At 52.7% G+C, this 23,674-nt stretch overlaps 1 protein-coding gene across 3 annotated transcripts; it reads left to right on the top strand.

Moving 5' to 3' along the window:
• The first annotated feature begins 33 nt into the window (after positions 1–33).
• On the top strand, positions 34–18,352 carry STRIP1 (striatin interacting protein 1). 3 transcript variants are annotated; one of them, XM_047870023.1, is made up of 21 exons: positions 34–235; positions 3,320–3,389; positions 4,124–4,198; positions 4,631–4,765; positions 4,845–4,965; positions 5,229–5,297; positions 6,239–6,345; positions 6,459–6,586; positions 7,683–7,865; positions 8,222–8,439; positions 9,621–9,686; positions 9,810–9,873; positions 11,168–11,239; positions 11,725–11,799; positions 12,010–12,107; positions 13,335–13,461; positions 13,670–13,770; positions 14,492–14,558; positions 15,108–15,212; positions 15,786–15,990; positions 17,383–18,352. In XM_047870023.1, the coding sequence occupies exons 1-21, from the start codon at positions 56–58 to the stop codon at positions 17,628–17,630; spliced, it is 2,514 nt and encodes an 837-aa protein (XP_047725979.1). In that variant the 5' UTR covers positions 34–55; the 3' UTR covers positions 17,631–18,352. The 3 variants fall into 3 exon arrangements, with proteins under 3 accessions (XP_047725979.1, XP_047725981.1, XP_047725980.1); XM_047870025.1 differs by lacking the exons at positions 15,108–15,212; positions 15,786–15,990; positions 17,383–18,352 and adding an exon at positions 14,918–15,089; XM_047870024.1 differs by lacking the exons at positions 34–235; positions 3,320–3,389; positions 4,124–4,198 and adding an exon at positions 4,228–4,389.
• The last annotated feature ends 5,322 nt before the right edge of the window (positions 18,353–23,674 follow it).

Here is a 23,674-nt window from a genome sequence, read left to right as displayed (position 1 = left end):
GAGTTGTGGCACGCCTACAGTCCGTGAATTGAGCCGGGGGTGTGGAGCAGCCAAGATGGAGCCGGCAGCCGGCGGCCCCGGCCCGCTGATCATGAACAACAAACAGCCCCAGCCGCCACCACCTCCGCCACCCGCAACCGCGCAGCCTCCACCCGGAGCCCCGCGGGCCGGCGGAGGCCTCCTGCCCGGGGGCAAAGCCCGGGAGTTCAACCGCAACCAGCGCAAAGACTCGGAGGTCAGGAGCTTCGGGGGGCGAGGACGGCACCCGGCGGGCGGTTGCGAGGGGCCCGGGGCTGCTTTCGGGTTCCAGCTGGGCTTCCCAGAGGGTTGGACATGGCCCGGCGGAGGAGGTGTCATTTTACAGAGAAAGGAGCAGGAAGCAAGGCTGGCACCCCCGGAGCCGGGGGCGTGAAGCCGGGGTCCCATCCCCGAGCTCCGCCGCTCGGGAGAACCTCCCGAAGCCGGCGAGTGCTCGTTTGTTCCTCTGGGGCGGGGGCTGAGGGTGCGGCCTCGGGGCCCCAGCCCCTGGGGAAGCCGCTCCCGGTCCCAGTTCGGAGATGAGGAGTCAGGGGTCTGCGTGCGCTCCAGGGGGCGGGCGGCTGCATCCCGACCCCTAATCATCTCTGTCCGCTGGACCTGTGGGCTTTGCAGCGCGCGGTGGGCGGCGTGTGTGGGCTGGGAAGGGAGCTCAAAACCGGACGGAGCCAATTATCACTAATGGTACTACGGGCCCGGCGTTTTCGAGTGTAGGAGGGGGTAACATTGCCTATTCACTCTGACCTTAGCTAGTACAGGTCCTGGCCCTAGTTTGACAGTGCCTGATGCGTCCGATGCTGAACTGTTAACAGTCATAAATATACATTGTAAACATGCATTAGGGCTCAGCATTCCCTCTCTTGCTAGTGGGCTGTTCCTCTGGTTCCGGAGACACCGTAGTCTGGAGCTGACTAGTCACCTCACCCGGAGTTAAAGAATTCCTCCCACTGCCTCCCATTGTAGATTTCATGAATGAAGACACACGCGTCACAGCACTTTAGGGCTTCTTAATCAGCACGTTCCCAGAGTTTTTACCGTGAGGTCTCCACTTGAGATAACTCAGGGGCTGGTCAGCAGTGAGGCGCTTATTAATGATGGGGAATTAATTCCTCCTTGTCCAAGCACAGTGTCCTAGGTCCTACCATAGGCGGAGGATACCATCTTTAGATAGGTGAGATCAGTTCCTCTCAAGCTTTTGTATTTTGTTGGCGAGTGCAAACCTCTGGTAAAACGTGTCAGAATTTGCCAAGTCCAAAATAGAGGTACTTTAAGTTTGAAGCGAATTATTTGAAAAAGCAATGAATCTGACTTTTTAGAAGCCTTTGCATTGTGGGGTGATAGAGGATTATGAAAGTGGTGGGGGTGAACCTGCCTTCATCAGAAGAGGAGTTTTAGTTTAATGTTTGTTTATTTTTGAGAGACAGAACACGAATGGGGAAGGATCAGAGAGAGAGGGAGACACAGAATCGGAAGCAGGCTCCAGGCTCTGAGCTGTCAGCACAGAGCCTGAAGCCAGGCTCGAACTCAAGAACCGCGAGATCATGACCTGAGCCCAAGTCGACGCTTAACCGACAGAGCCACCCAGGCGTCTCAAGAAGAGGAGTTTTAGTTTAAAACTAGCCGTGGAGGTGCCTGGGTGACTGTTGGTTGAGCAGTGACTCTTGGTTTTGGCTCAGGTCATGATCCCAGGGTTGTGGGATTGAGCCCCATGTCCGGCTCCATGGTGAGTGTGGAGCCTGCTTAAGATTCTCTTTCTTTCTCTCTCTCTGCCCCTCTCCCTTGCTCACTCTCAAAAATAAAAATAAATAAATAAAACTAGTGATAAATTTTCCTAAGTAGCCACAAATGATCAGATAAATACCCTTCGATGCATTTAAATGTCTCTTTCTACCCTTTAATTTCCGTAGAGACTAAACACATGAAAGGCCAGTCAGTGAACACGTTCAGGCTGAGAGGCCTGTTTCAGTTCGTTTTCTTAGAGATCCTGGTGCTGTACTCAGCTCTTTGGGGCACAGCTGGAATCCGTGGGCTGGGAGCCTGAGCAATGCCTGGAGGACAGGGAGGCCGACACCTGATGAGCGCCCACTGTGTGCTACATAATTTTGATTCGGTCTTAAAAACTTTGAAGATTGGGGCGCCTGGGTGGCTCAGTCAGTTAAGCGTCCGACTTCGGCTCAGGTCATGATCTCGTGGTTCGTGGGTTCGAGCCCCACGTCGGGCTCTGTGCTAACAGCTCAGAGCCTGGAGCCTGCTTTGGACTCTGTGTCTCCCTCTCCCTCTGCCCCTCCCTGACTCATGCTCTGTCTGTCTCCTTCAAAAATAAACATTAAAAAAAAACAAAAAAACACCTTGAAGATAGATTTTTGTCATTCCCATTCCATAAATGAAGAAACTGAAGCTCAGTAACTTGTGAAAGTGTACCTTCTGTTGCCTCTGATGGAGTAGAGTTCATTTTTTTTTTTTTTTCAGTTTCTGTGGGTTTGTTATGTCACTTTGTGGGTGGTCTTTGTCTTCCCAAGTAGCTTGTAATTAAGCCTGAGGGCTCTACCTGTTCATCACCTCTTCTATCTTCCGAGCACCAGGCTTCCCAGATGGTGTTTCTCCTCCTCAGTGATCACTTATCCCCGTCAGTGAAAAGATTGTCTTTGTCAGATTCTCTCCTGTGTGTGGGAGGGAGACCATTCTGTTAGGTTGCTACCTTCTCTGTCTGTCAGTTCTCACTGAAATTTGAGAGAAGCGCAGGAAAGCTGAGAGCGTCAATACGCATTTTGTCCTGAGCTGTTGATGGCCTACTAGCCAGAAAGAAGTGAGGCTTCCGGAATCTTAGCACCATGTGGAATGGTACATTCACTGCACAGAACACATAGAAGCTTTGTGTTCATTCATCTAATGAGAATTTATTTGACTATAAACTCCTCATTCATGCCCTCATTCAGGCCAGGTAGTGTGCTGGGCATTGTGGAGTCATTGGTGAGCAGACTGGTGGACAGAGTTCTCGCTCTCAGGGAACTTGCACTCTCGTGGAGGGGCAGACACAAAACAAATACACGTGCCGGTATATAATGGTCAGTTGTAAGCGCTCTAAGGAAAAGTGGAAGGTGCTGTGCAAGGTCTTAATCGGGAGGCCTGAGCTAGCCCAGGAGGCGAAATGTGATAAAACCTCAAAGGAGTGGAGGCGGTGGTGTCTTGTAACCCAGCAGTGTCTCTGGATGCATGTGTGTTTCTTCCTTTGGAAAATACTCACAATGGTCTTTTGCGTTACTCTCTCTCCTTTTCTGAAAAGGGCTACTCCGAGTCTCCAGATCTCGAGTTTGAATATGCTGACACGGACAAGTGGGCTGCAGAGCTCTCAGGTAAAGCATAGACCTTCATGTTATTTAGGGGTGTTTTTTCCCGTATTGGTCTTTAATACAATTAAGAGTGAATGTCATTTTGGAGTTCATTTTCCCCCTTGGCTAGCCTAGTAATGAGATAGATAGATAGATAGATAGATAGATAGATAGATAGATAGATAAAACATGTTAATTATGGGATTCAAGTCTTGTATAGCTCATAACTTTGGCTTTCCCCTTACTTTGGCAAAGCACCTCTGTGCGGTCAGGTCGGTTGACCATGGCCCAATCACAGATGGTCATGCTCCTCGGCCATCCGCTGCCTGCCTGGCGGTGGTGTCTCCTAGGGCGGCAGGTCATGGGGCGTGCCGACAAGCGTGCCTGCATCTGTGCACATCTGTCACTGCCGCTCATGTGTAACGTGAGCTAGCCTGAGCTGCTCCATAGTAGCCACTGGAGAGACACGTGTCCATGGTGGCAGTCAGCCTGTGGCGTGGCAGGATCGATGTGCACTGGACTGGAAATGCCTGGATTTGTCCGTAACTGGCACTCTGATTATCTGCTACAGGGGAAGTCAGCACTCTCTCTGTCGGGCCCGTCAGAGCACTAAGACCCCCTTAGTAACTGGACAGGCCCGGAGTCACTGTGACCAAGGGACAGAATGGGGCTTAGAAGAAAATGCCTTACGTTCTCTGCTACATATGAGGCCCCTACAGAACGTGGACATGGAGCTGATGGGGCTTTGTTCTTGACAGAGCTTTACAGCTACACGGAAGGGCCAGAATTCCTGATGAATCGAAAATGCTTTGAGGAAGACTTCCGGATCCATGGTGAGAGGATTCCCCTCACTTCTTGGTTCCTTTGACCCAGCACCATGAGGGCCGCAGGGTTTCTCTTAGTCATCTGAGTGACTGGAGTCACCCTGGACTGACCTAAGAAACCTGCTGAACCACGGTTGTTCAAAGCCACATGTGACCTTCAGGGTGGGCCTGCTGGTGCTCTGGTGGTGGCTTTTCAGAGTGTGAGTATTGGGGGGAAATAACTTTTTATGTGATTGAAATTGCACCAAAAATAGCAGTGTTTCAGTCTGAAAACTCAGATGCATAGAGCAGCAGTGTGGCCTTACGCTGCTGTAAGAGAGTAACTTATCTTTCTGAGTTTTCTGATCTTGTGGCAGGCCTGTATTCGGGAAGTTAGCATTGTACCCATTCCATTGCGAGGATTTTTCTGGGCTCCCGTGTAAGTGGTCTCTTGCCCTGCAGTAACAGACAAGAAATGGACCGAGCTGGACACCAACCAGCACCGTACGCATGCCATGAGGCTCCTGGATGGCTTGGAAGTCACTGCCAGGGAGAAAAGACTCAAGGTGGCTCGAGCAATCCTCTACGTTGCCCAAGGTACCGAGTGGGCCCCCAGGCACCCCGGCACCACCTTGTCGGATACAGGGAGGGACTCAGCTGTGCCCCGTGTTCGCAGGCACCTTTGGGGAGTGTAGCTCAGAGGCAGAGGTGCAGTCCTGGATGCGCTACAACATCTTTCTGCTCCTGGAGGTGGGCACGTTCAATGCTTTGGTGGAGCTTCTGAATATGGAGATAGAGTGAGTTCTGGGGAGCTTGAGTAGGGAAGGGGAGGCAGGGGATGAGGGGACAGAGCTTGCAGAACCAACTGTTTTTGAGAAGGGCGAATGGGCCACATGGGGCGGGGCGGGGGGGCGGTCCCAGCTCCGTTCTGGTCACGTTGAACTGTGGCCTCTTGGGCAGTCGTAACACACGATAAAACGTTTTGTTCCCCAGCACTTGTCAGGGGAACTTTTCATCTTCCTTCCTGGAGGAGGGCCTGACTCCCCAATCTCTCCTGCAGCAACAGTGCCGCCTGCAGCAGTGCGGTGAGGAAGCCGGCCATCTCCCTGGCTGACAGCACAGACCTGAGGTGAGCAGGCAGCGAGCCTGGGCTCCCCGAGGATGAGATCGGAGCAGGGGCAGGAGGGCATCCTCAGGTGTCCTCGCCACGTGTGCACTCCTTCTGCACATGCTGACTCAGTGTGGGCCGTGGCGGCCCTGCTGAGGGCCCTCCCTAGGTGGGGCTCGGAGGAGACTCCTAAAGGAAACGTCGGGTGAAGCTGCTTACTAGAGCCGTGGCGAGGGGCGGCCTCCTGCCCGCGCTGCTGCCGAGACCTTGGCGGTGTGGTATTTTGTGTTTGGTGAAACACACGACGTGGTTCCTTGGGCTCCGCCTTCTGTGGGTAGCTCGACCCCCACCTCCTTTGTGGCGTTTTGTGGCCGCATGGGAAGTAATAGTGGCTGCTAAACAGTAAGATCACCTTCCCATTTCCGTGAGGCTTAGAATCTGTCTCTGTTTGGGAGTTTTCAGACTGGCTGTTTGTGGTGTTCCCCACGGTGGTCGGGGCACCGCCCGCTCGCTCCCGATTCCCGCGCCAGTGTGGTAACCCTTGCTTCTTGTTGCCTTGACCCTGCGTTGCTGCTTCTGATCCGGCAGCTACTTCCACAGCTCGTGCCCAACTCTGTGTTTTTCCTGCTCCAGGAAGCTTAGGGCAGTAAATGCTTATGGCCGTTCTTGTTCATATTAATGCTTTCAGCAACCATTTATTTATTAAGCACCTGCTTTGAGTGAGCACTTAGCTCAGTGCCAGAATACAAAGCAGGGTAAGATCTGGTTGTAACCTTAGCTCTTGGGTGAGAAGGGCACACCAAGAGGGGCCCTGTGAGACTCTCAGTTCTCCCCGTGTCACAGCCATCCGCCACCAACTAGCCTTTGTGCACGAGCTTTCCTCATGTCAGCTGGAATGTGAGGAAGCCAGGACGCCCCTTGATTCCCCATTCTTCACCATTATGACTGGCTCTTGTTCCCAGGGTACTGCTCAACATCATGTACCTGATTGTGGAGACCGTTCACCAGGAGTGTGAGGGCGATAAGGCCGAGTGGAGGACCATGCGACAGACCTTCAGGGCTGAGCTGGGTAGGGCCCTGGAGATCCTGGCGTCTTGAGGCTGTGCCTGGGAGCTGAGGCTGCTGGCCTGTGGGAGGGTCCTGTTCCTGCTGGTGGCCCTGATCACTTTGTGTTGCCTCTAGGTTCCCCCCTGTACAACAACGAACCATTTGCCATCATGCTGTTTGGGATGGTGACCAAATTTTGCAGCGGTCATGCCCCTCACTTCCCCATGAAGAAAGTTCTCTTACTTCTCTGGAAGACAGTGTTGGTGAGTACCCCCTTGAAGGGGAACTCAGCTGCTAGGGCTTGGGGCGGGAGAGAGACTTCACTGTATATCCTTTTAAATGTTGAATTGTATGAAAATCTCTATATAAATTAACATGTAATTAACTGCTTTGGTTTAAAACAAAATAGCACGCTTGACTCACTGCAGGCAAAGAGGACTTGGCCCTTGAGTCAAAATAGATTGTTGACTCCCTGACTCCTGGAGTCATAAAACACCTTCCCCCCCGCCAGACATGCTGCTTCTGAACCTGGAGTCAGTAAAGTGATTGGAGGCAGAATTAGAGCTGGTGTAACTGGGTCCCCTCAGTCAGAGGTCACTTGAAGGAAGCAAGAGCAAGCCCTGGGCTAGCGCCGTCTTCCTCGGGGTGTGGTGTGGAGCCTGTTTCTGGCTAGGGAAAGAATGGCCAGCACCCTCGGCTTGGGGCCATTGTCAGCAGCCGAGCTCGCCGCCTTTCCCACCTGGATGAGAGACCTCAGCAGAGAGTGGAGCTGCCGTCGGGACTCCTCCTCCCCCTGGGGCTCGCGTCCCTCTTTCCAGAGCAGGCCAACTCTGCAGAGCCAGGCTCGTGAGTTTAGGATCTCTTTAGAGTAGTGTGCACATTATATTTTGGTGAGACATCCTCTTGGTTCCTCACAAAGCCTCGCTGAAGCCAGAGACAAAAACTGAATACCACTGGGGTTTTAGCTTCTAGGGGGATGTTGGAGTATCTAATGATGTATTCCCAATTTGAATTTGAAAGACTGGTAGGTACAGCTTTGGAAGCATGTGAGTCACAGGCTTTTCTAGAAACCTGAAAGGATAGGCTCCTGAGTTTGCTTTTTTGGCACGAAGAGTATATATCCTACGTGCAGAGTTAAACCTGTGTGTGCTGGCTCAGTCAGCCCGCATAGCTCCTTCCCTTGGTCTGTTTTCTCCACTCCCACGTTGGTGTCGCTGAATTCTCGTGTGAGTGGGTTTAGTCCCTGGTTCAGAGATTGATGCAGGTCATGGTGTCACGCATGCTTTCAAGCCTGATGTGGGGCTGAGGGACCCATTTGTAGATGTGTGACCCTGGCCCCGCCCCTCGTTCGCGATGCAGTGCACACTGGGCGGCTTCGAGGAGCTGCAGAGCATGAAGGCCGAGAAGCGCACCGTCCTGGGCCTTCCCCCGCTGCCTGAGGACAGCATCAAGGTGATCCGCAACATGAGGGCCGCCTCCCCGCCGGCGTCTGCCTCAGACCTGATTGAGCAGCAGCAGAAGCGGGGCCGTCGGGAGCACAAGGTGAGGGTGACCGGTGTCCCCGGTGACTCCTGAGGGTCTGAAGGGGCACATCGCGTGGCAGCCTGATCCCCGGGTGAGCGGGGTTGTTGGAAGTCCTCTCTGAGCAGCTAATCCAAATGAAGGCCTCCAGGCTGGGGGACGCTGTGTCTCTGAGTGGACACTCACCACATGGCACTCTTGAGGCACTGCGGCAAGAGAGGATTTGTCCTCTGGGCCCAACCTTGACTTCCTCTCTGGTTTTTCCACTGCCCTTGGCTCTGCCTTCCACCTTTGTGTGTTATGGCTTGTCTAGCCTCCTTGCCCTCTTATGGTTCCTTGCTTGGCACTTGTCCGATTCCCCTTCCCTCTGTTTTCAGGCACTGATAAAACAGGACAACTTGGATGCCTTCAACGAGCGGGATCCTTACAAGGCTGATGACTCTCGAGAAGAGGAAGAGGAGAATGACGATGACAACAGCCTGGAGGGGGAGACATTCCCCCTTGAGCGGGATGAAGTGATGCCTCCCCCACTGCAGCACCCTCAGACTGACAGGCTTACCTGCCCAAAGGGGCTTCCGTGGGCTCCCAAGGTCAGGTGAGCCTCAGACACCTGGAACACTCCTGGCTCTTGAAACCAGAGGCCTTCCACCCCTAAGCCTGCCCCAGGCCTGAGTCACCACACGAGGTCCTCTGCAGGGCCAGGCTGACCTTGGCTCTGGGATGAAGCTCTCTTAAAGTACCCTGTGTTGGCCTAGAGGCCTCAGGGTGCCGGCCTTGGACAGAGAGACCCGTGTATGGCTCTTGAATCAGTAGAATTAGCTCTTGGTTAGCCATACTAATGAAGGGGGAATAGGGAAAAATGAGAACAAGGACTCTTAACTGAACCCATCTCCACTCACCCTGGGGTTGTATGTGGTTTTTAACAGAAAAATTAAAGATTAAGGAAGAGCTTTAGAATCCTAGGTAAGGTGTTTGAGATATGTATGCATAAATCAGGTGGGAAGGTACCTGGATATGAGTGGTTTCTGTTTAAAAAGTCACCAACTTAAGAAATAGGTGAGTATGTGAAAGGGCAATGCAGAAGTCACTTTTTCCATCTGAAACCCCAGTTTTCAGTGATCTGTGGATGGGATTACAACGCAAGTCTTCAGAAAACGTGACATGTGCTGCTTGTCTGAGGCAGGAGAACAGGACTCATGAAAATATCAGAAGCGTATAGATCCAGTTGTAAAAACTTTACATATTTGAGAAATTCTTTTGACAAACTTGTTATTGGTATCTGAATGACATGTGCTTTAAGTTTGATGTGTCACCTTAATTTTACAGGTAAACTGGTTACATACACATAATACACTTTCAGGTTATTGACCCAACAACGTTATGAAGGACATTAAGACAGTGTGAAGATTTTCTTTTTTCTTTTTTTTACTAAAAAGAAAAACAGTGGGGGCGCCTGGGTGGCTCAGTCGGTTAAGTGTTTGACTTCGGCTCAAGTCATGATCCTTTGGTTCATGGGTTCAAGCCCTGCATCGGACTCTGTGCTGACAGCTCAGAGTCTGGAGCCTGCTTCGGATTCTGTGTCTCCCTCTCTCTCTCTCTCTCTCTGCCCCTCCCCTGCTCATGTTCTGTCTCTCTCTCTCTCTGAAAAATGAAAACTTAAAAAAAAAAGAGGTGGGAGACCTTTTCTTCTGGCTTTGCAGTTTCTGAAGCTTCTATGTTTTATTAACCATGACACCTTGAAATAACTTTTAATAAAAACTTTGTTCTCTTTGGCAGAGAGAAAGACATTGAGATGTTCCTCGAGTCCAGCCGTAGCAAGTTTATTGGTTACACTCTAGGCAGGTGAGTGTGATCTGAGTTCCTTTTGAAGGAAGGTAGTGGGAGTGCACTCTCCTGGCCTCTGGTGTTTGTGGATCAAGGCGAGTTGATGTCCGGGCTCAACACAGGGCTTTCTTTATTCTGCAGTGACACGAACACAGTGGTGGGGCTTCCCAGGCCAATCCACGAAAGCATCAAGACTCTGAAACAGGTAGGTGGCCTTGGGTGAGCTTTTGGCCTACTTTGGTCCCAAGTGAGTAAAGTGAGAGCAGCCTGTTGGGATAAACCTTTTGAGATGGTTGTCTGCCTGAAGGAGCCTGGGGCGGGGGAATGGGTGGACCACAGCCATACCTTTAACACAGCTCTTTGTAAGTTTTACTTATTTTAGCTGAGTTCTTGTTGGGGACTTAACTGGGCCGTTATTAAAGATATACTTGAGGGGCGCCTGGGTGGCTCAGTCGGTTAAGTGTCCAACTTCGACTCAGGTCATGATCTCGCAGTTTGTGAGTTCAACCCCGCATCAGGCTCTGTGCTGACAGCTCAGTCTGGAGCCTGCTTCGGATTCTGTGTCTCCGCCTCTCTCTGCCCCTCCCATGCTCATGCTCTGTCTCTCTCTGTCTCTCAATAATAAATAAACATTTAAAAAAAATTAAAAAAAAAAAAAAAAGATATGTTTGATAGTTGGAGTTTTAAGGGGCCTGAGTTTTCCTAGCCTTAGTTCTAAAGCATTTGAGATCGAGAAGTGGGCAGATGGAGATCAAAACACCAGCTTTACTGCTGATAGAGCTACTGGAGAGTGAGCCATAAGAACATGGTAATGATATGCATCCCAATGCTTTACTTCCAGAATTAGGCAGCCAGGGCCAGGCAGGGCTGGAACTACGCTAAGCCTGGTTGAGGAGCAGAAGAGAGCCCAGGCTTTTTTTTTTTTCTAAAGAGAAGAGAGAAGGAGGTTGGGCTCAGAAAGTCCTATTCCTCCTCCCATACCTGCCAGTCAGCAAAGTGAGGAAAGAGCGTGTGGGAAGAAGCAGGGAGGCCAGGAGTTTTTACACACACATGTCTCTCCACATGGGAGGAGGCATCAAGAGTGGGGAAAGGATGTCTTCCCTGACAACGTGTCGGCGTGTGAATGTCGGTATGTTTTTGAAGTGTGTGTTTGAGATTTGTAGTACGAAGCGGGCCTTGTGCGGCTAGGCTTTTGAGTACTAGCTTCTGAGTACTTGAATACTTGCTCCTGAGTACTTGATTCTCCCTTTAATAGTTTTTTCTTCTGTCCTTATAGCTATCTGAAAAAACCCCTTTCCCTTAGTTTGTGTCTAATGTGTGCTTTTAGACTGGTTTTAAGTATGTGCCCACTTAGAAAATATTTCAGGATTTGAGTTAGGGATCTTTGTGGTGACTTAGCCCTCTTTGAGAAACTCGGGTTTGAGGAAAGTTGCCTGGGGTCTTTGCCAGGGTGCGGGGCTCTGGCCAGAGACTGAGAGGCGTTCCCTCTTTCTCTCCAGCACAAGTACACGTCGATTGCAGAGGTACAGGCGCAGATGGAGGAGGAGTACCTTCGCTCTCCTCTCTCGGGGGTGAGTCTGAGGCCTTCTTCAGCCACTGGACTGCCAGCAGCTCCCAGGCACTGCTGGGCCCAGACTACAGAGCTGCTCCAGGCCCCGTCTTCAAAAAACTCCCAGTCTCGCTCCCACACCAGGGCTGGCGTATGTCTAGGGTGGGGGTCAAGAGCACAGTCACCTGCCTCTGACTCCCGGCTCCACCACTCAGTAGGTGGCAACTTAGGCAAGTTACCAAATCTCTCTGTGCTTTAGTTTCCTTGCCTGTAGAATGGGAATAATGATAGTCCCTCCTCCATAGAGCTGCAGTAAAGTTGAAGTGAGTTATTACAAGTATGGTGCCTGGCACGTGTAGCACGTGTATTCTTCAAGGTTTGCCATTGTTACCGACATCATCATTTACATCAATACTTAACAGATTTCTCCTCCAGCCAGCTAGTAAGCTGGCTCAGGAGAGCAGAGTCAGGACTGGGGTTTTGTATTTGTACCTGTTGTGTTACAAGGGAGAAGAGGAAGTGGAGCAGGTACCTGCGGAAACCCTTTACCAAGGCTTACTTCCTAGCCTGCCCCAGTACATGGTGAGTACTCCTGCTCTTGAGGTGTCGCCTCCTCTTCGTGAGTGCTCTGGGTCTGGGACCCCTCCGGTGCCCATCAGTACCTGCCATGGGACCGCCCTCCCCGCTACACTGGCCTTGAGAGGATGCCCTGCCGGTGTCAGCCCCTCCTGCCGCCCGCCCGAGCACCTCCCGAAGGACCACTTCTCAGGCCTTCGGTCTGCTGCTCCCCAGATCGCGCTGCTGAAGATCCTGCTGGCTGCCGCCCCCACCTCGAAAGCCAAAACAGACTCAATCAACATCTTAGCAGACGTCCTGCCTGAGGAGATGCCGTGAGTAGTATTCCTGTGAATGGAGCAGGCTAGGGGCCGCCAAGTAGAGGAGCCAGGAGAAGCGGTTTCCTCTCGGTCCCACTCTTGCTCGGTTGTTTTCTTTTTTTGGCTCAACTTCTCTGTAGGTTAAGTTTAGGGTGTTCCTGACTTAGAAGAAAGAAAATGTATCTATTGGATTAAATATTTGGTTTTACTGGTTGGGGAAGTGGCTTAGTGTGGTTGGCCTGGATTCTAGTGTAGACTTTGCCGCTGAGTGAACTAGGGAAAAGTCGTTTTCTCCTCTATAAAATGAATCAGGCTGTGTTCGACATTTCCTGAAACCTTCCCTCGAAAGCTGTCTGAGCAACACACCCAGGACCTGTAGGTTTAGCTTCTGGACAGTTTACCAGCCAGCAGCTGAACCTGAGCTGGGTGTAGGATTCTTTCCTATTGGCTGGCGATTTGGCATGTGGAGTATTTGCGGATATCTCTGGCTGATAGTGAAATCCTTAGGGGTTCTTTTTCCCTGAGGCACTGACCTCATCGCTTTGATGTAAGAGTACAAAACAAGATCATTTTCTGCTTTGAGAAGGACCTGGGCTTTGATCTGACCTCCTTCCTGCGTGCCAGCTCTGAGCCGGCTCCCTGGGGGCTTGGGGGCTGGGCCTCTTGAGTCTGGCAGTGATAGCCCGTGAGGGAGGAGGCAGGGATTGGCTACTACCAAAGGGAGTGTCCCAGAACCCTAGGCCATCATGATGGTCCTTGGAAGAAGGGTCCCAGAGTCAAATATTAAATCTCCTCTTAGATTTACAGTGAGAAGTCCTGAATTAAGAAACCGATTTAACTCAGTGCTTCTTCCATTTATCTGACTCCAAAGCCCTTTTTTCTCCATAGCCTGAAACATCTCAGTGTGCTAGCGTTCCCCAGAATACACTTTGAGGAACCTAAGTTCATCTCATGGCAAAAGTGTAGGAAGATCTTGAAAAGAAGAAGTTCATTTTGGGAGGAAAAGCAGGGCAATAGGCTAAGAACATGTTTGAGGCCCCCCAGGAAGCAAATTGTGCTGAGCTGGATTGCTTGTTGAGGTGGGTGGGAGGAGCCCTGGCCCTGATCGCAGAGATGTCCACAGGGTGGGTGGTGAGGTGGAAGGCTTTGCCTGGGGAAGGCTTAGGAATCCCATCTCTCCTGCGAGTGCACAAAGGGTAGCGCTGCCCATGCTGGTGGCTCACCCGGAAATTGTGTTTCCAGTACCACCGTGTTGCAGAGCATGAAGCTGGGGGTGGATGTGAACCGCCACAAAGAGGTCATTGTTAAGGCCATTTCTGCTGTCCTGCTGTTGCTGCTCAAGCATTTTAAGTTGAACCACGTCTACCAGGTACCTGCGGGGCCTTCCTTTCTGTTCACTGGGCCAGGGCCTCAGGCCGCGCTGCTCCTCCAGCGAAGAACGGAGGCCTTGCCCTTCAAACCCCCTTGAGCTCTGCATGAATGTTTTAAGATCCAGTCCTCCAACTAAGGCCTTTTATCACTGGAGGGAGGAGGGTGAGGTCCTAAAGGGCATGCTTATTTTTTTCTGTTGGTTTCAGTTTGAATACATGGCCCAGCACCTGGTGTTTGCCAATTGCATCCCTTTGATCCTAAAGTTCTTCAATCAAAACATCATGTCCTACATCACCGCCAAGAACAGGTGATAAGGATGAGGGATCAGGAAGGGGTAGGGATGGCCAGAGGCCCGGCTGGCCTCTCCTGAGCTCATTCAGCACCTACAAGCCAGCACTCTGCCAGACGTCAGGACACAAAGATGGACGAGTCATGGTCTCTGCTGTGGAGAATGCCAGTGTGTCAGGTCTGAGTCCAGCTAGTCTAGTGACAGGTGACTCAGTCTGTGCCTGGGTGGGAGGGTTCTCATCCTGGGCCCTCACTGTTGTGTGCTTCTTCGAGGACACTGGCCGGGCCTCCTGTTCTCTGCGGAGCTCTGCCATGTTCACCATAAGGACCCATCTGCTGACTCTACCCCTGTCCCTGTCGCCTGGTACCAGCTGTATTTGACGGTGCACCGCAGAGTGAGCTGTGGGCCAGATGCTGTCTCCTTTAGGGGCTTGGCATACATTAATTGCCTAGAGAAATCTTCTGCCCCAGCCCCAGACTCATTGCTGTTGGGAAAGCAGTCTCTCTGAACCTTACCAGATGACAGGCTGGTCTCTGGTCATAGAGGGACCATATAAGTTCTCTTGAAACGGGGATTTCATCATCCTCTAGCTGGGGAAATGAGGGGAGTGCAGGCTAGGCGGTCCTGCTTCCACTCCCAGCAAGTAAGGAGGAAGGCCGGGAGCCAGCCACGTCCCAGCTGTCTCTCCAGCCCCTAGCTTTGCTCACGGTGGTCGCCCGGCTTCTCTTTCTCCCTGCAGCATCTCTGTCCTGGATTACCCTCACTGCGTGGTACATGAGCTGCCGGAACTGACTGCTGAGAGTCTGGTGAGTCACGCTGTTCCTTTGGCGTAAGGGGGGTGTTGGAGGGCCTGCCTCCCCCGATACAGAGATAGAGGGGCTCACAGATGAGGTCACCCGTTGGGTGCTGGCTTTTAAAGCACTGTAATTGCACAGAAGGGCCGGAGGAGGGACCTTGCAGAGTGGAAAGATTTGGATACAGGGAGTAGTTCATCAGGAGTGTGGTGTTCAGGGGCTGCTGACCCAGAGCTCACCTGGTCGAGTGGTTTCCCTCTCCCACACTGGATCTCTGTGGGGCACAGCTGTGAGGGAGCCTGGGTGTGGGTGCCCCGGGTGTGGAGGCTGATGGCACAGCCCCCTCAAATCATGCTCCGTGTTTCCTGCAGAAAAATTCTAGGGGACTCCCTTATCCCTGCCAAGCTCTGGGATGGAAGTACCCTGGGCTGAGGAGAGGAGAGGGCTGCTGCTATAGACGAGGAGAGAGCTGGCAGTTCCGAGAGAGGTGTGAGGGCCTTGGAAACCACTGAGCACCCTGCAGCTGTGAGAGTTACAGGCATTCCTGGCTTTTCCCTGCAGGAAGCAGGTGACAATAACCAGTTTTGCTGGAGGAACCTGTTTTCTTGCATCAATCTGCTTCGGATCTTGAACAAGCTGACAAAATGGAAGCATTCGAGGACGATGGTGAGCTAGTACAGTCAGCAGGCACGCAACTCGGAGCTCAAGGCAGAGGGCCACACTTCGTGCTGTCCCCTCCCAGGACGTCCGTGGAGCAGGCTTGCTGCTGCCCTATACCCTTCTCACTGGACTCTTCCTGTAGCCACATCCTTGCATGTTAATGGCTGATGCCTGGCCCCTTGCTGAGTTGAACTAGAAGCTAGAAGAGGCTCGGTCATGGCCTGAAACGAATCGACACTTAGAGAAGGGATTTTACTATATTCTCTTAATCTCCATCAGTAACACAACCAGGGTTCTAGGAGTTTCCCTTAACCTTGAGTCTGAGGACGCCTTTGGGGTAGGGAGGTCCATGAATCCTCGGAGATTTTACATACATGCACATAGGAACGTTCACAGTGAGAGACTTCATGGCTTTCCTCAGATTTCACAATGACCTGTGATTTGGGCAGTGGGGCGTCCATGCCCGGAAAGCCCTCTCAGTCTGGGGAAAACTGGGATGGTTCGTTACCCTTAACCCTAGAAGGTGATAGTGCAGGAGTTTTTCTCTGCCCTCAGCCTGGTCCTCGTGCCTCTTCCCAGATGCTAGTGGTGTTCAAGTCGGCCCCCATCTTGAAGCGGGCCTTGAAGGTGAAACAGGCCATGATGCAGCTCTACGTGCTGAAGCTGCTCAAGGTGCAAACCAAGTATCTGGGACGGCAGTGGCGGAAGAGCAACATGAAGACCATGTCCGCCATCTACCAGAAGGTGCGGCATCGGCTGAATGACGACTGGGCGTACGGCAACGGTAAGGCTCTGGCACAAGCTGGGCCGGGCCGGGGGGCGGGGGGGGGGGGGGGTGGAGTAGGGGTGACAGCTTTCCAGAACCTCGAAGAATCTAGTTCCTGCTTTTGTGGCCTCAGGATAGGAGCTCCAGGAAGGACTTTGAGAAGCTGCCTTGACTTGGTGCCTGTGATCATCCCCCAGTCCTCTCTTCCTCCCCCTGAACTAGTTCCTTTTCCAGAAACTCTCACAAGACGCTCTCCCATCTTTTCTCTCCTCACTACAACTGCTTTAGTTCTGGCCACTGAAATTCCCACAGAGCCTGATGGCTTCCTTGCCCCCAGTTTCTTCATCGGTGCCTCAAAGTGTGCCCCAGTGATCTTTTAAAAATTTTTTTTCTTTATTTTTGAGAGGCAGAGAGAGACAGAGCAAGAGTTGGGGAGGGGCAGAGAGAAACGGAGACACAGAATCCCAAGCAGGCTCCAGGCTCCGAGCTGTCAGCACAGAGCCCCATGCAGGGCCTGAACTCACAAACTGTGAGGTCATGCATGACCTGAGCTGAAGTCAGATGTTCAACTGACTGAGCCACCGAGGTGCCCCGCCCCAGTGATCTTTTTAAAAAGCATATCCTGTGGGGCTAACTCCCTGAGTGAAATCCTTTGTTAGCTTCTGATTTCCCTTAGAATTTGAGCCACACTCTTAAGGCATGTGAGGCTTGCCCAGCCTCCCTTCCCCTCCTTCATAATCTGATCCAGCTTCTCTCCAGCCCAGCCTCTGTCGCACACAGGGATCTTGGCACATTAACCACGTTGTCCCCCACTTTTCTTGCCCCTGGCAGGAAGCCTCCCTCATACGCCTCACTGTTCGGTATCTGTATGTGTCCCTCCCATCTGGGGGGCTCCCTCAGCCTCCAGGCAGAGTGGCTCTTCCCTGGCTTTCCTGAGTGTGCTGCCGTACCATACCATTCTAGCCCACAGCCCCATGTCCAGGTGACCACATCTGTACCCCGATGCCCTGAATTTGTGTAGACCCAGCGTGGCCCCCAGTCCCTGGTCAGGGAACTGAGGGAATGAGCAAATGAGGGAATCTGCAGTTTCCTGCCATTGATCTCAGAGAGCCAGGAGAGTGTAACTTTCAGAGAAGTATGTCATTCCATGGCTCTCCCTGGCTGGGTCCCCCTAAACTGCAGTGTGGCCCCTTTCCCTGTAGATCTGGCTTTTCTCTTTTTACCTGAGTTTCCTTTGTGTCTAAGGAAAAAGCCCTGTTAGTCTTCCTGAGGATAGAGATTGGAGGTCTCTGGCTCCCAGTTGACATCAACATTTCAGGCCAGACACAGCCTGGCCCCAAGCTCTAGTGAACCCAGGGGGAGCTGCCATGAGGGCTTGGCCCCTGAACGTGTCTTCCTGCTTTGTCTCAGATCTTGATGCGCGGCCCTGGGACTTCCAGGCAGAGGAATGCGCCCTCCGTGCCAATATCGAACGCTTCAACGCCCGGCGGTATGACCGAGCCCATAGCAACCCGGACTTCCTACCTGTGGACAACTGCCTGCAGAGTGTCCTGGGCCAGCGGGTGGACCTCCCTGAGGACTTCCAGATGAACTACGACCTCTGGTTAGAAAGGGAGGTCTTCTCCAAGCCCATTTCCTGGGAGGAGCTGCTGCAGTGAGGCTCCTGGGCAGGGGACTGACTGCAAAGGAAAGAAGGGGTGATCTGGAGGGGCCCCAGGGGCTGTCCCAGTTCATTGCCGCAGTGCTCCCACCTCCCTCCAGGTGGCAGCACAGCCCCACTGTGCCCTCCCTAGGCCCCGCTGGGCTTGTGGGTGAGTCAGATTTGGCCCTTCATTCATTCCCAGCGTCCTGCTCAGAGCAGCGAGCTCTCTGCGTGGGATCCTATCTTCTTCACTCATCCCCACCCTCTTCTCTTGGACGTGGTCGGTTGCGGCTCATTTCTCAGTCAGCCCAAGGCTGGGAAAAGCCTAGATAGGCTGGGAAGCCATTGCATCTGAGTTGCAGGGGCCACACTGAGGCTCTTCCTGAGACACACACATCCTTGGAGTCTCAGCCGGCCGAGGAGGAGGGCTTAGCATTAGGCCAGGGTCAGAAAGTCGGAATTTTGGTTTTGCTTTGGGGGGTTTCTGATGTCACTCCAGCCTCCTGCTTTCGTCCCAAGGCAATTGCAGAGGCTCCTACAGCTGCCTCAGTACTTTGGTTTTGGACAGGGTTGGGGGGTAGGAACGGAAGCTGTCCTTAATCAGAGGTGCCATTTTTCCTCTTGGCTTGCAGGGGTCTGTAAATACCTATATATAAATCTCTGTGTATTCTCTTGTGTCACGTTGGGGTTTTTAACGTGTTTGTGTATTCTGTTTACATTAAAAGGAAGCAAAAATGACCCCCATTGCTTTGTCTGCAGGAAATACGGTCCCTGAGTATCTATGAGTCTAGAAAATGGGTTTTCCTGCCAGCATTGATAGGTCACCCACTTGTTCCCTGCCAGGCTGCCTGCCTTTGCCACCTGAGGGGGAGGTACTGGGGGAGTTGGCATTTATCCAGAGTCAATCTAGGATTGTTCCAGCCCAGTTCAGGGCTCTGGGCTGCTGAGGTGATAAGTTGTCCTGTACCCCTGTGTTTGATAGAGTTGCAGTAGGAGCCCCAGGCATCTCTGGATCGCTCTCCTGAGGGGGCCTCAGCCAAACCAGTTTCAGTGCTAGGGAGGGGGAGGGGCTAGGTCGGCTGCTCTGGGCCCTCGCAAGGGTAGGTGGTTGGGACTGAGAGGAAACTTCTTTGCCCAGAGTCTGGGGAAGCAGACCATCTGGAGTCAGCCTCACAGCGGGAAGGAGTGTGTCCGAGGGCCCAGGAGCCCACCTCGCTGGGGGAAGAGGCAAGGACAATCTCCGGGAGGTGTTGGTTTGCAGACCTTGGAGCCTGCACCTGGCCTTGCGATCCTGGGCACGTCTGCTTCCACCTAGTTTGATCTTGAGGCTTTGTTTCTGATGCTTATGAAAGTACTGTTTCCTTTCCAGAGTGACTTAAAAGGTCCCTTGTCTTACCTTTAGGACATGTGTACGGGATCTTAAGTCTCTTATATAGGAAATGTACTCTGGGGAAAATCTCCCTCCCATGGGTTCTTCTGTTCAGTGCCTGCTTGGCCTGGGTTTTGACTGAGCCTCAGTGCAGGCCCCAAGCTGGGCTTCCAAGAGAAGCCTGATGTGCCAGCGTGGTTAGGAGCAGCAGAGGGGAAGCGAGCACTGTATTTTTTCTAAGTCACACAGCCTCTGAGGTAGGAATTCCCTGTGACTGATCGACTTTTTGCCCCTAAGCAACTTGCACAGGACAAGGGAGTTTGACACAATTCATGTGTGCGTGATGCATTTTGTGCTCTTTCATGCCAGGACCAATAGGAAGCATGCATCGTGAGATTTTAGTTTGGGTAAGATAGATTTTCACATTCATACTCCACCAGGTTGCCTGGCTCACTGAGCCAGCTTGTCTGACAGCTTTGCTTCCTTCCCCTTTTTTGATTTCCCCATTGTCCTCTGAAGCTTCCCTTAACCAGAGTTGCCATTTTTTCCTCTTAGGTTGCAAAGGTCTATAAATGTCTATATAAAAATTTGTGCAGAAAAGAACACGGGATATCAAAGCTGCAAGGGCCATAAAGCCCAGGTGCGTGGGAGAATCCACACATCTGTAGGCCCAGGGCCTGGCCTAGGAGAGTAAGAGCCTTATCACAGCTGCAGAATGTGCTAGTGGTAGATTGGCCTTTCAGATCCAAGCTTTGTACAGAAATGTCTTTTGGAGCAAGTGGCCACCCACAATCTCTGGCTTCGTTTCTCATATGGGTCCTGAGACGGGCAAGGTATGTGAAGACCCTTTGTAAATGGCTGAGTTATATAAAATGTTGATTATTGCCAACCAGGCTCGAGGTCCAGTGCTCCTTCAATCCACTGAGGGATGAGTTACCCCGTGGCTTTATCACCTGAGGGAACTGTCCCCTGTTAATCAAGAGTTACCACTTACTGAGGGCCAGTTAGGTACCAGGCCGAATATTGATGCCTCTTGAAAGTTCATTTTCCACACAGGAGCTAGCAAATGTTTAGTGCTTACTATGTGCCGGTCACTACTCTGAGCACTTTATATGTAATAGCTTCTTGCTTATAATAACCCTGAAAAGTAGTACCATTATAGTGCTTATTTTGCACATGAGAAACTGGCACAGAAAGGATAAAGAACTTGCCCAAGGTCACAAAATAACGAGAGCCAGAGCCTGGATGCCAACCCAGGGCTCTGTTTGCAAAGCGTGTATGCCCCGTTCCCCACCCCTTCCACCGTGCCCTTTCTCTAATGAATCATTTTTATTCCCAAGCACCTACCACCAGTGCATTTATTTGCTCTTTCAGTCACTTTAGTCGGATACAGTCCTTGGCAAGAAGATTCTGAGCAAACGTCAGCGAGGCCTTGGCCCGGCCTCTGGTATGTCCCACATGTGCCCCTGTCAAGGTAATTTGGGGGCTGTCGCTGCTACTTTCCTTTTCAGCCTGAGCTTAAATGTCTTTCTCTCCTGGGCCCCAGAGGACTTGTGTGGCTGCCCCACCAGACCTGCTAGGCTTCTCTCCCAGGAGGCCGGCTTCCCGTTTGTCCCCTACTGAACTGCCTGCTCGGGGATGCAGTAGCTGTGCCATTCATTTGGCACTTGGCACGGTCAGCGTCAGGCTGCAGGCTCTCCCATTTACACACTAAAGGGCCTTGAGCTCCTCCAGCTCCAAGCCTCAGTTGGCTTATCTATAAAAATCAGTGTAAAAATAGCACGGTGGTCACGAATAAGACCACGGTAACAGAGACCTACATACCTGGCTGATGAGGAAGAGCACTGCTAACTAACGGCAGCTATTAGTCCTGCTAATGGCCCTTCCCCCTCCAGCCGATGAGAATTTGCATCCATTTCCTGAGGCCCCTGGAAAGGAGAACCCCCTTCGAGGACCAGAACCATGTCTTAGGCCTCCTTATATCCCTCATCCTGAGCTCACTGCTCTAGATAGAGGCGGCTTTCAAAGTCAGCCACTCACCTAGCAACTCTGCCGTCATCCTTTGAAGGCCTCTTCTGGACCAGGCCCCGTTCCGGGTGCCCTGGGCATCCAGCTAAACAGAGTACCACACTCTCACTTTCCTTGACAAGCTCTCAGTCGATGGACAGATGGCTACAACAGCAAGTGAGAGCAGTAATGTGGTCGGCACCGAGGAGGACGTCTGCAGGGCCACATGGGTCCCCCTGGTCCCAGCCGGTGCCCTCCTGGAGAAGAGCCTGGGTGGGATGCCTGCCATTGTCGATGGGGAAGGGAGGGGGCTCGGGCATCTGGGCTCTGAGAGCAGGTACTTTATGCTCATTGCCCCTGCTGAAATGGCTGGGATGAGCCTGGGGCGGGAGGGAGGTATGTGCTCCCTCTGCCTGAGACAGGAAATGCCCAGTTCTGGCAATGCTGGGCTCTGTTCCTGTCTGGGGCTGCAGAAGGTCTGCACTTCAGGGTTGTAATTCAGGTTGATGTGTAAATGCTTGGGGGGAGGTGGGGAAGGAAGATTGAATGCCTCTAATGAGAAGCATTTCCCCATGCCGGCCTGAGACCAGAAACCTGGACTGAAGGGCCTGCTAGCAGCTAGGGCTCTCCACTCTGGGCCTGGGGTCTGTGCCCTGGCCGGGATGAAGATTTAGGGCTTCTCTGGGTGGGCCTCACTGGGGCAGAGGAGCCCTAGCAAAGGGACACTGAGCCTAGCATCTGTTAAATTTGGGATTGCAGGTGGGGCCACTAACCATTTCCTTTTCCAGAAGGGGTGAGCATCACCCCAACCTGGCTTTGGGGAAACCTGGGACCTAGGCTGAGGGCTGAGGTCACCTTTGGAGTGAGGCTGGGGGCAGGGGCGCCTGAAGACCTGGGCACTGTGTCTTAGGGGTGAGACGCCTAGGGTGTGGAGGAGGAGGGGAGGACGGGAGGACGGCTAATGGGAAGCAGGTGGAAGGGCTGCCTGTGTCCCAGCCAGGGGACAGGCCGGCTGGGATGGCCTAGTCAGTGGGAGAAACCATCAGCTCACAGATAATCCCAGGGAACAGGCTCCGGGATACCCATTCATATTCATTATGTGTGAAGTGGGCGGTTGTAAAGTTCGCTTTCTCTTCATTTAGCTGTCACTGGACAGAAAAATATGAGCTGTGGGCAGATGCCCCTGGATGAGAGCCAGTAGCTGGTCTCTGGCCTCCCTGTGCCCTCCCCCACCAGGGCCTCCCTCCCTCACGGTTCGCTTCCAGCCTCTGCCTGCCTCTCCCACTCTTGCTGCATGGATCTCTGGCTTGGCTTTACTGTCTTCTCTAGTCTGTCTCTTTCCCACTTCTGCTTCCTTTGCTTTCATAGATCCTTTCCTCTCTCCCCCACCCCCCACCGCCCCCAAGCTGTGTAAGAGAGGGAATTGTGTTTTTCTTGACCGTCATTCTGTCCCTGACACCCAGCACGATGCCTGGCACAGAGTGGGCCTTCAATAAATATCTGTAGCACAAACTAGTCTTTCTGCATCTCTGACTTTTTGACAACAGAACTCGAAATCTTGCTGGTCGCTCCTTGGGTGAAGAAACTTCTAGTGCAGGGCTCTTAGCCCTGAGTTAGAAATTTGGATTTGAGCCCCAGTTCACTATTGGCCAGCAGTACGAAGGGGGTTGTGTTCATCCGAGGTGCCGGGGCTGCCTCTCCCTACTGCTCGGGCTCTCAGGGCTCACACCTGGACCTCAGAGCCAGTGTCAGTACAGAGAGAAATCACCAGAAGCCAGGCCCTCAAGGGAGGGGAAGGAAGACTGGTTTCTTCTGGGCGATGCTTGAGCCTAGTCACAGTGACAGTCTTGGCAGGAAAATCTGACCTGCTGGGGGACGTGCTCCCTCTTTGGGAATAAGCACAGCCCTGGTGTCTTTGTGTGCTTGGGCTTCTCTGTGCCTGGAAGAGGAGGCACGGGGCGGGGTGGCTGGGCTGCTGGCTGAGGCTGAGCTCCTCTGAGCAATGTGGTTGTGTTTACTGGGAGGGTGGGAGGCCAGGCCTGCTTTTTTCCTGCTTTCCCGGCTGTGGAGATAAGGCAGAAAGTGGGGGTGAAGGATAGAATGGCTAATACTCTGAAACCACAAGAAAGAGTCCTGGCTTTCGTCTCTGCCCCACAGCTCAGACTCGCTCCTGGGGCATCTGGGAGCAAGAGGCTGCCCCACCCCCATTGCTCTGGGGTTCTGGCCCAGGGGAGCTCAGAGCTCTCAGTGGGCCCCCATCTTTCATTCCACCTCCCTTCCGCTGCCAGTTCAGCCACAAGCTTATCTCCACTTTCCCACTGGCCTTCCGACCCTCAGGCCCCGATTGCCCCTTTCCCTTTTGACTCTAGAGTGGGGCTGAAGCCACAGAGGTCCTGGGTAGGTGACGGGGCCGGGCATGGCATGTATCAGCCTTGGGGGCTCTGCTGCAGCCTACCTTCCCCTAGCCCCCAGGATCCCTGCTGGCCCCTCAGGAGGGCCTGGCTGAGCCTGAACCCTGGGCACCGACCAGCTCTAGCATAACCGAGTGCCAAACCCTGAGGATGCACAATCGCCTGGTCTAGGAAACACTTGCCATCTTTATTATCATGTTGGGCAGCACGCCTTTTTTTTTTTTTTTTTTTTTTTTTAAACCAAAGTCTGGGTTGAGATCTCAAGGGCTTCAA

This window comes from Prionailurus viverrinus, chromosome C1 (genome assembly GCF_022837055.1).
Source record: "Prionailurus viverrinus isolate Anna chromosome C1, UM_Priviv_1.0, whole genome shotgun sequence".
Taxonomy (NCBI): domain Eukaryota; kingdom Metazoa; phylum Chordata; class Mammalia; order Carnivora; family Felidae; genus Prionailurus; species Prionailurus viverrinus.
The sequence above is the reverse complement of the archived record's forward strand: the minus strand, read 5'-3'. Positions and strand labels throughout refer to the sequence as shown.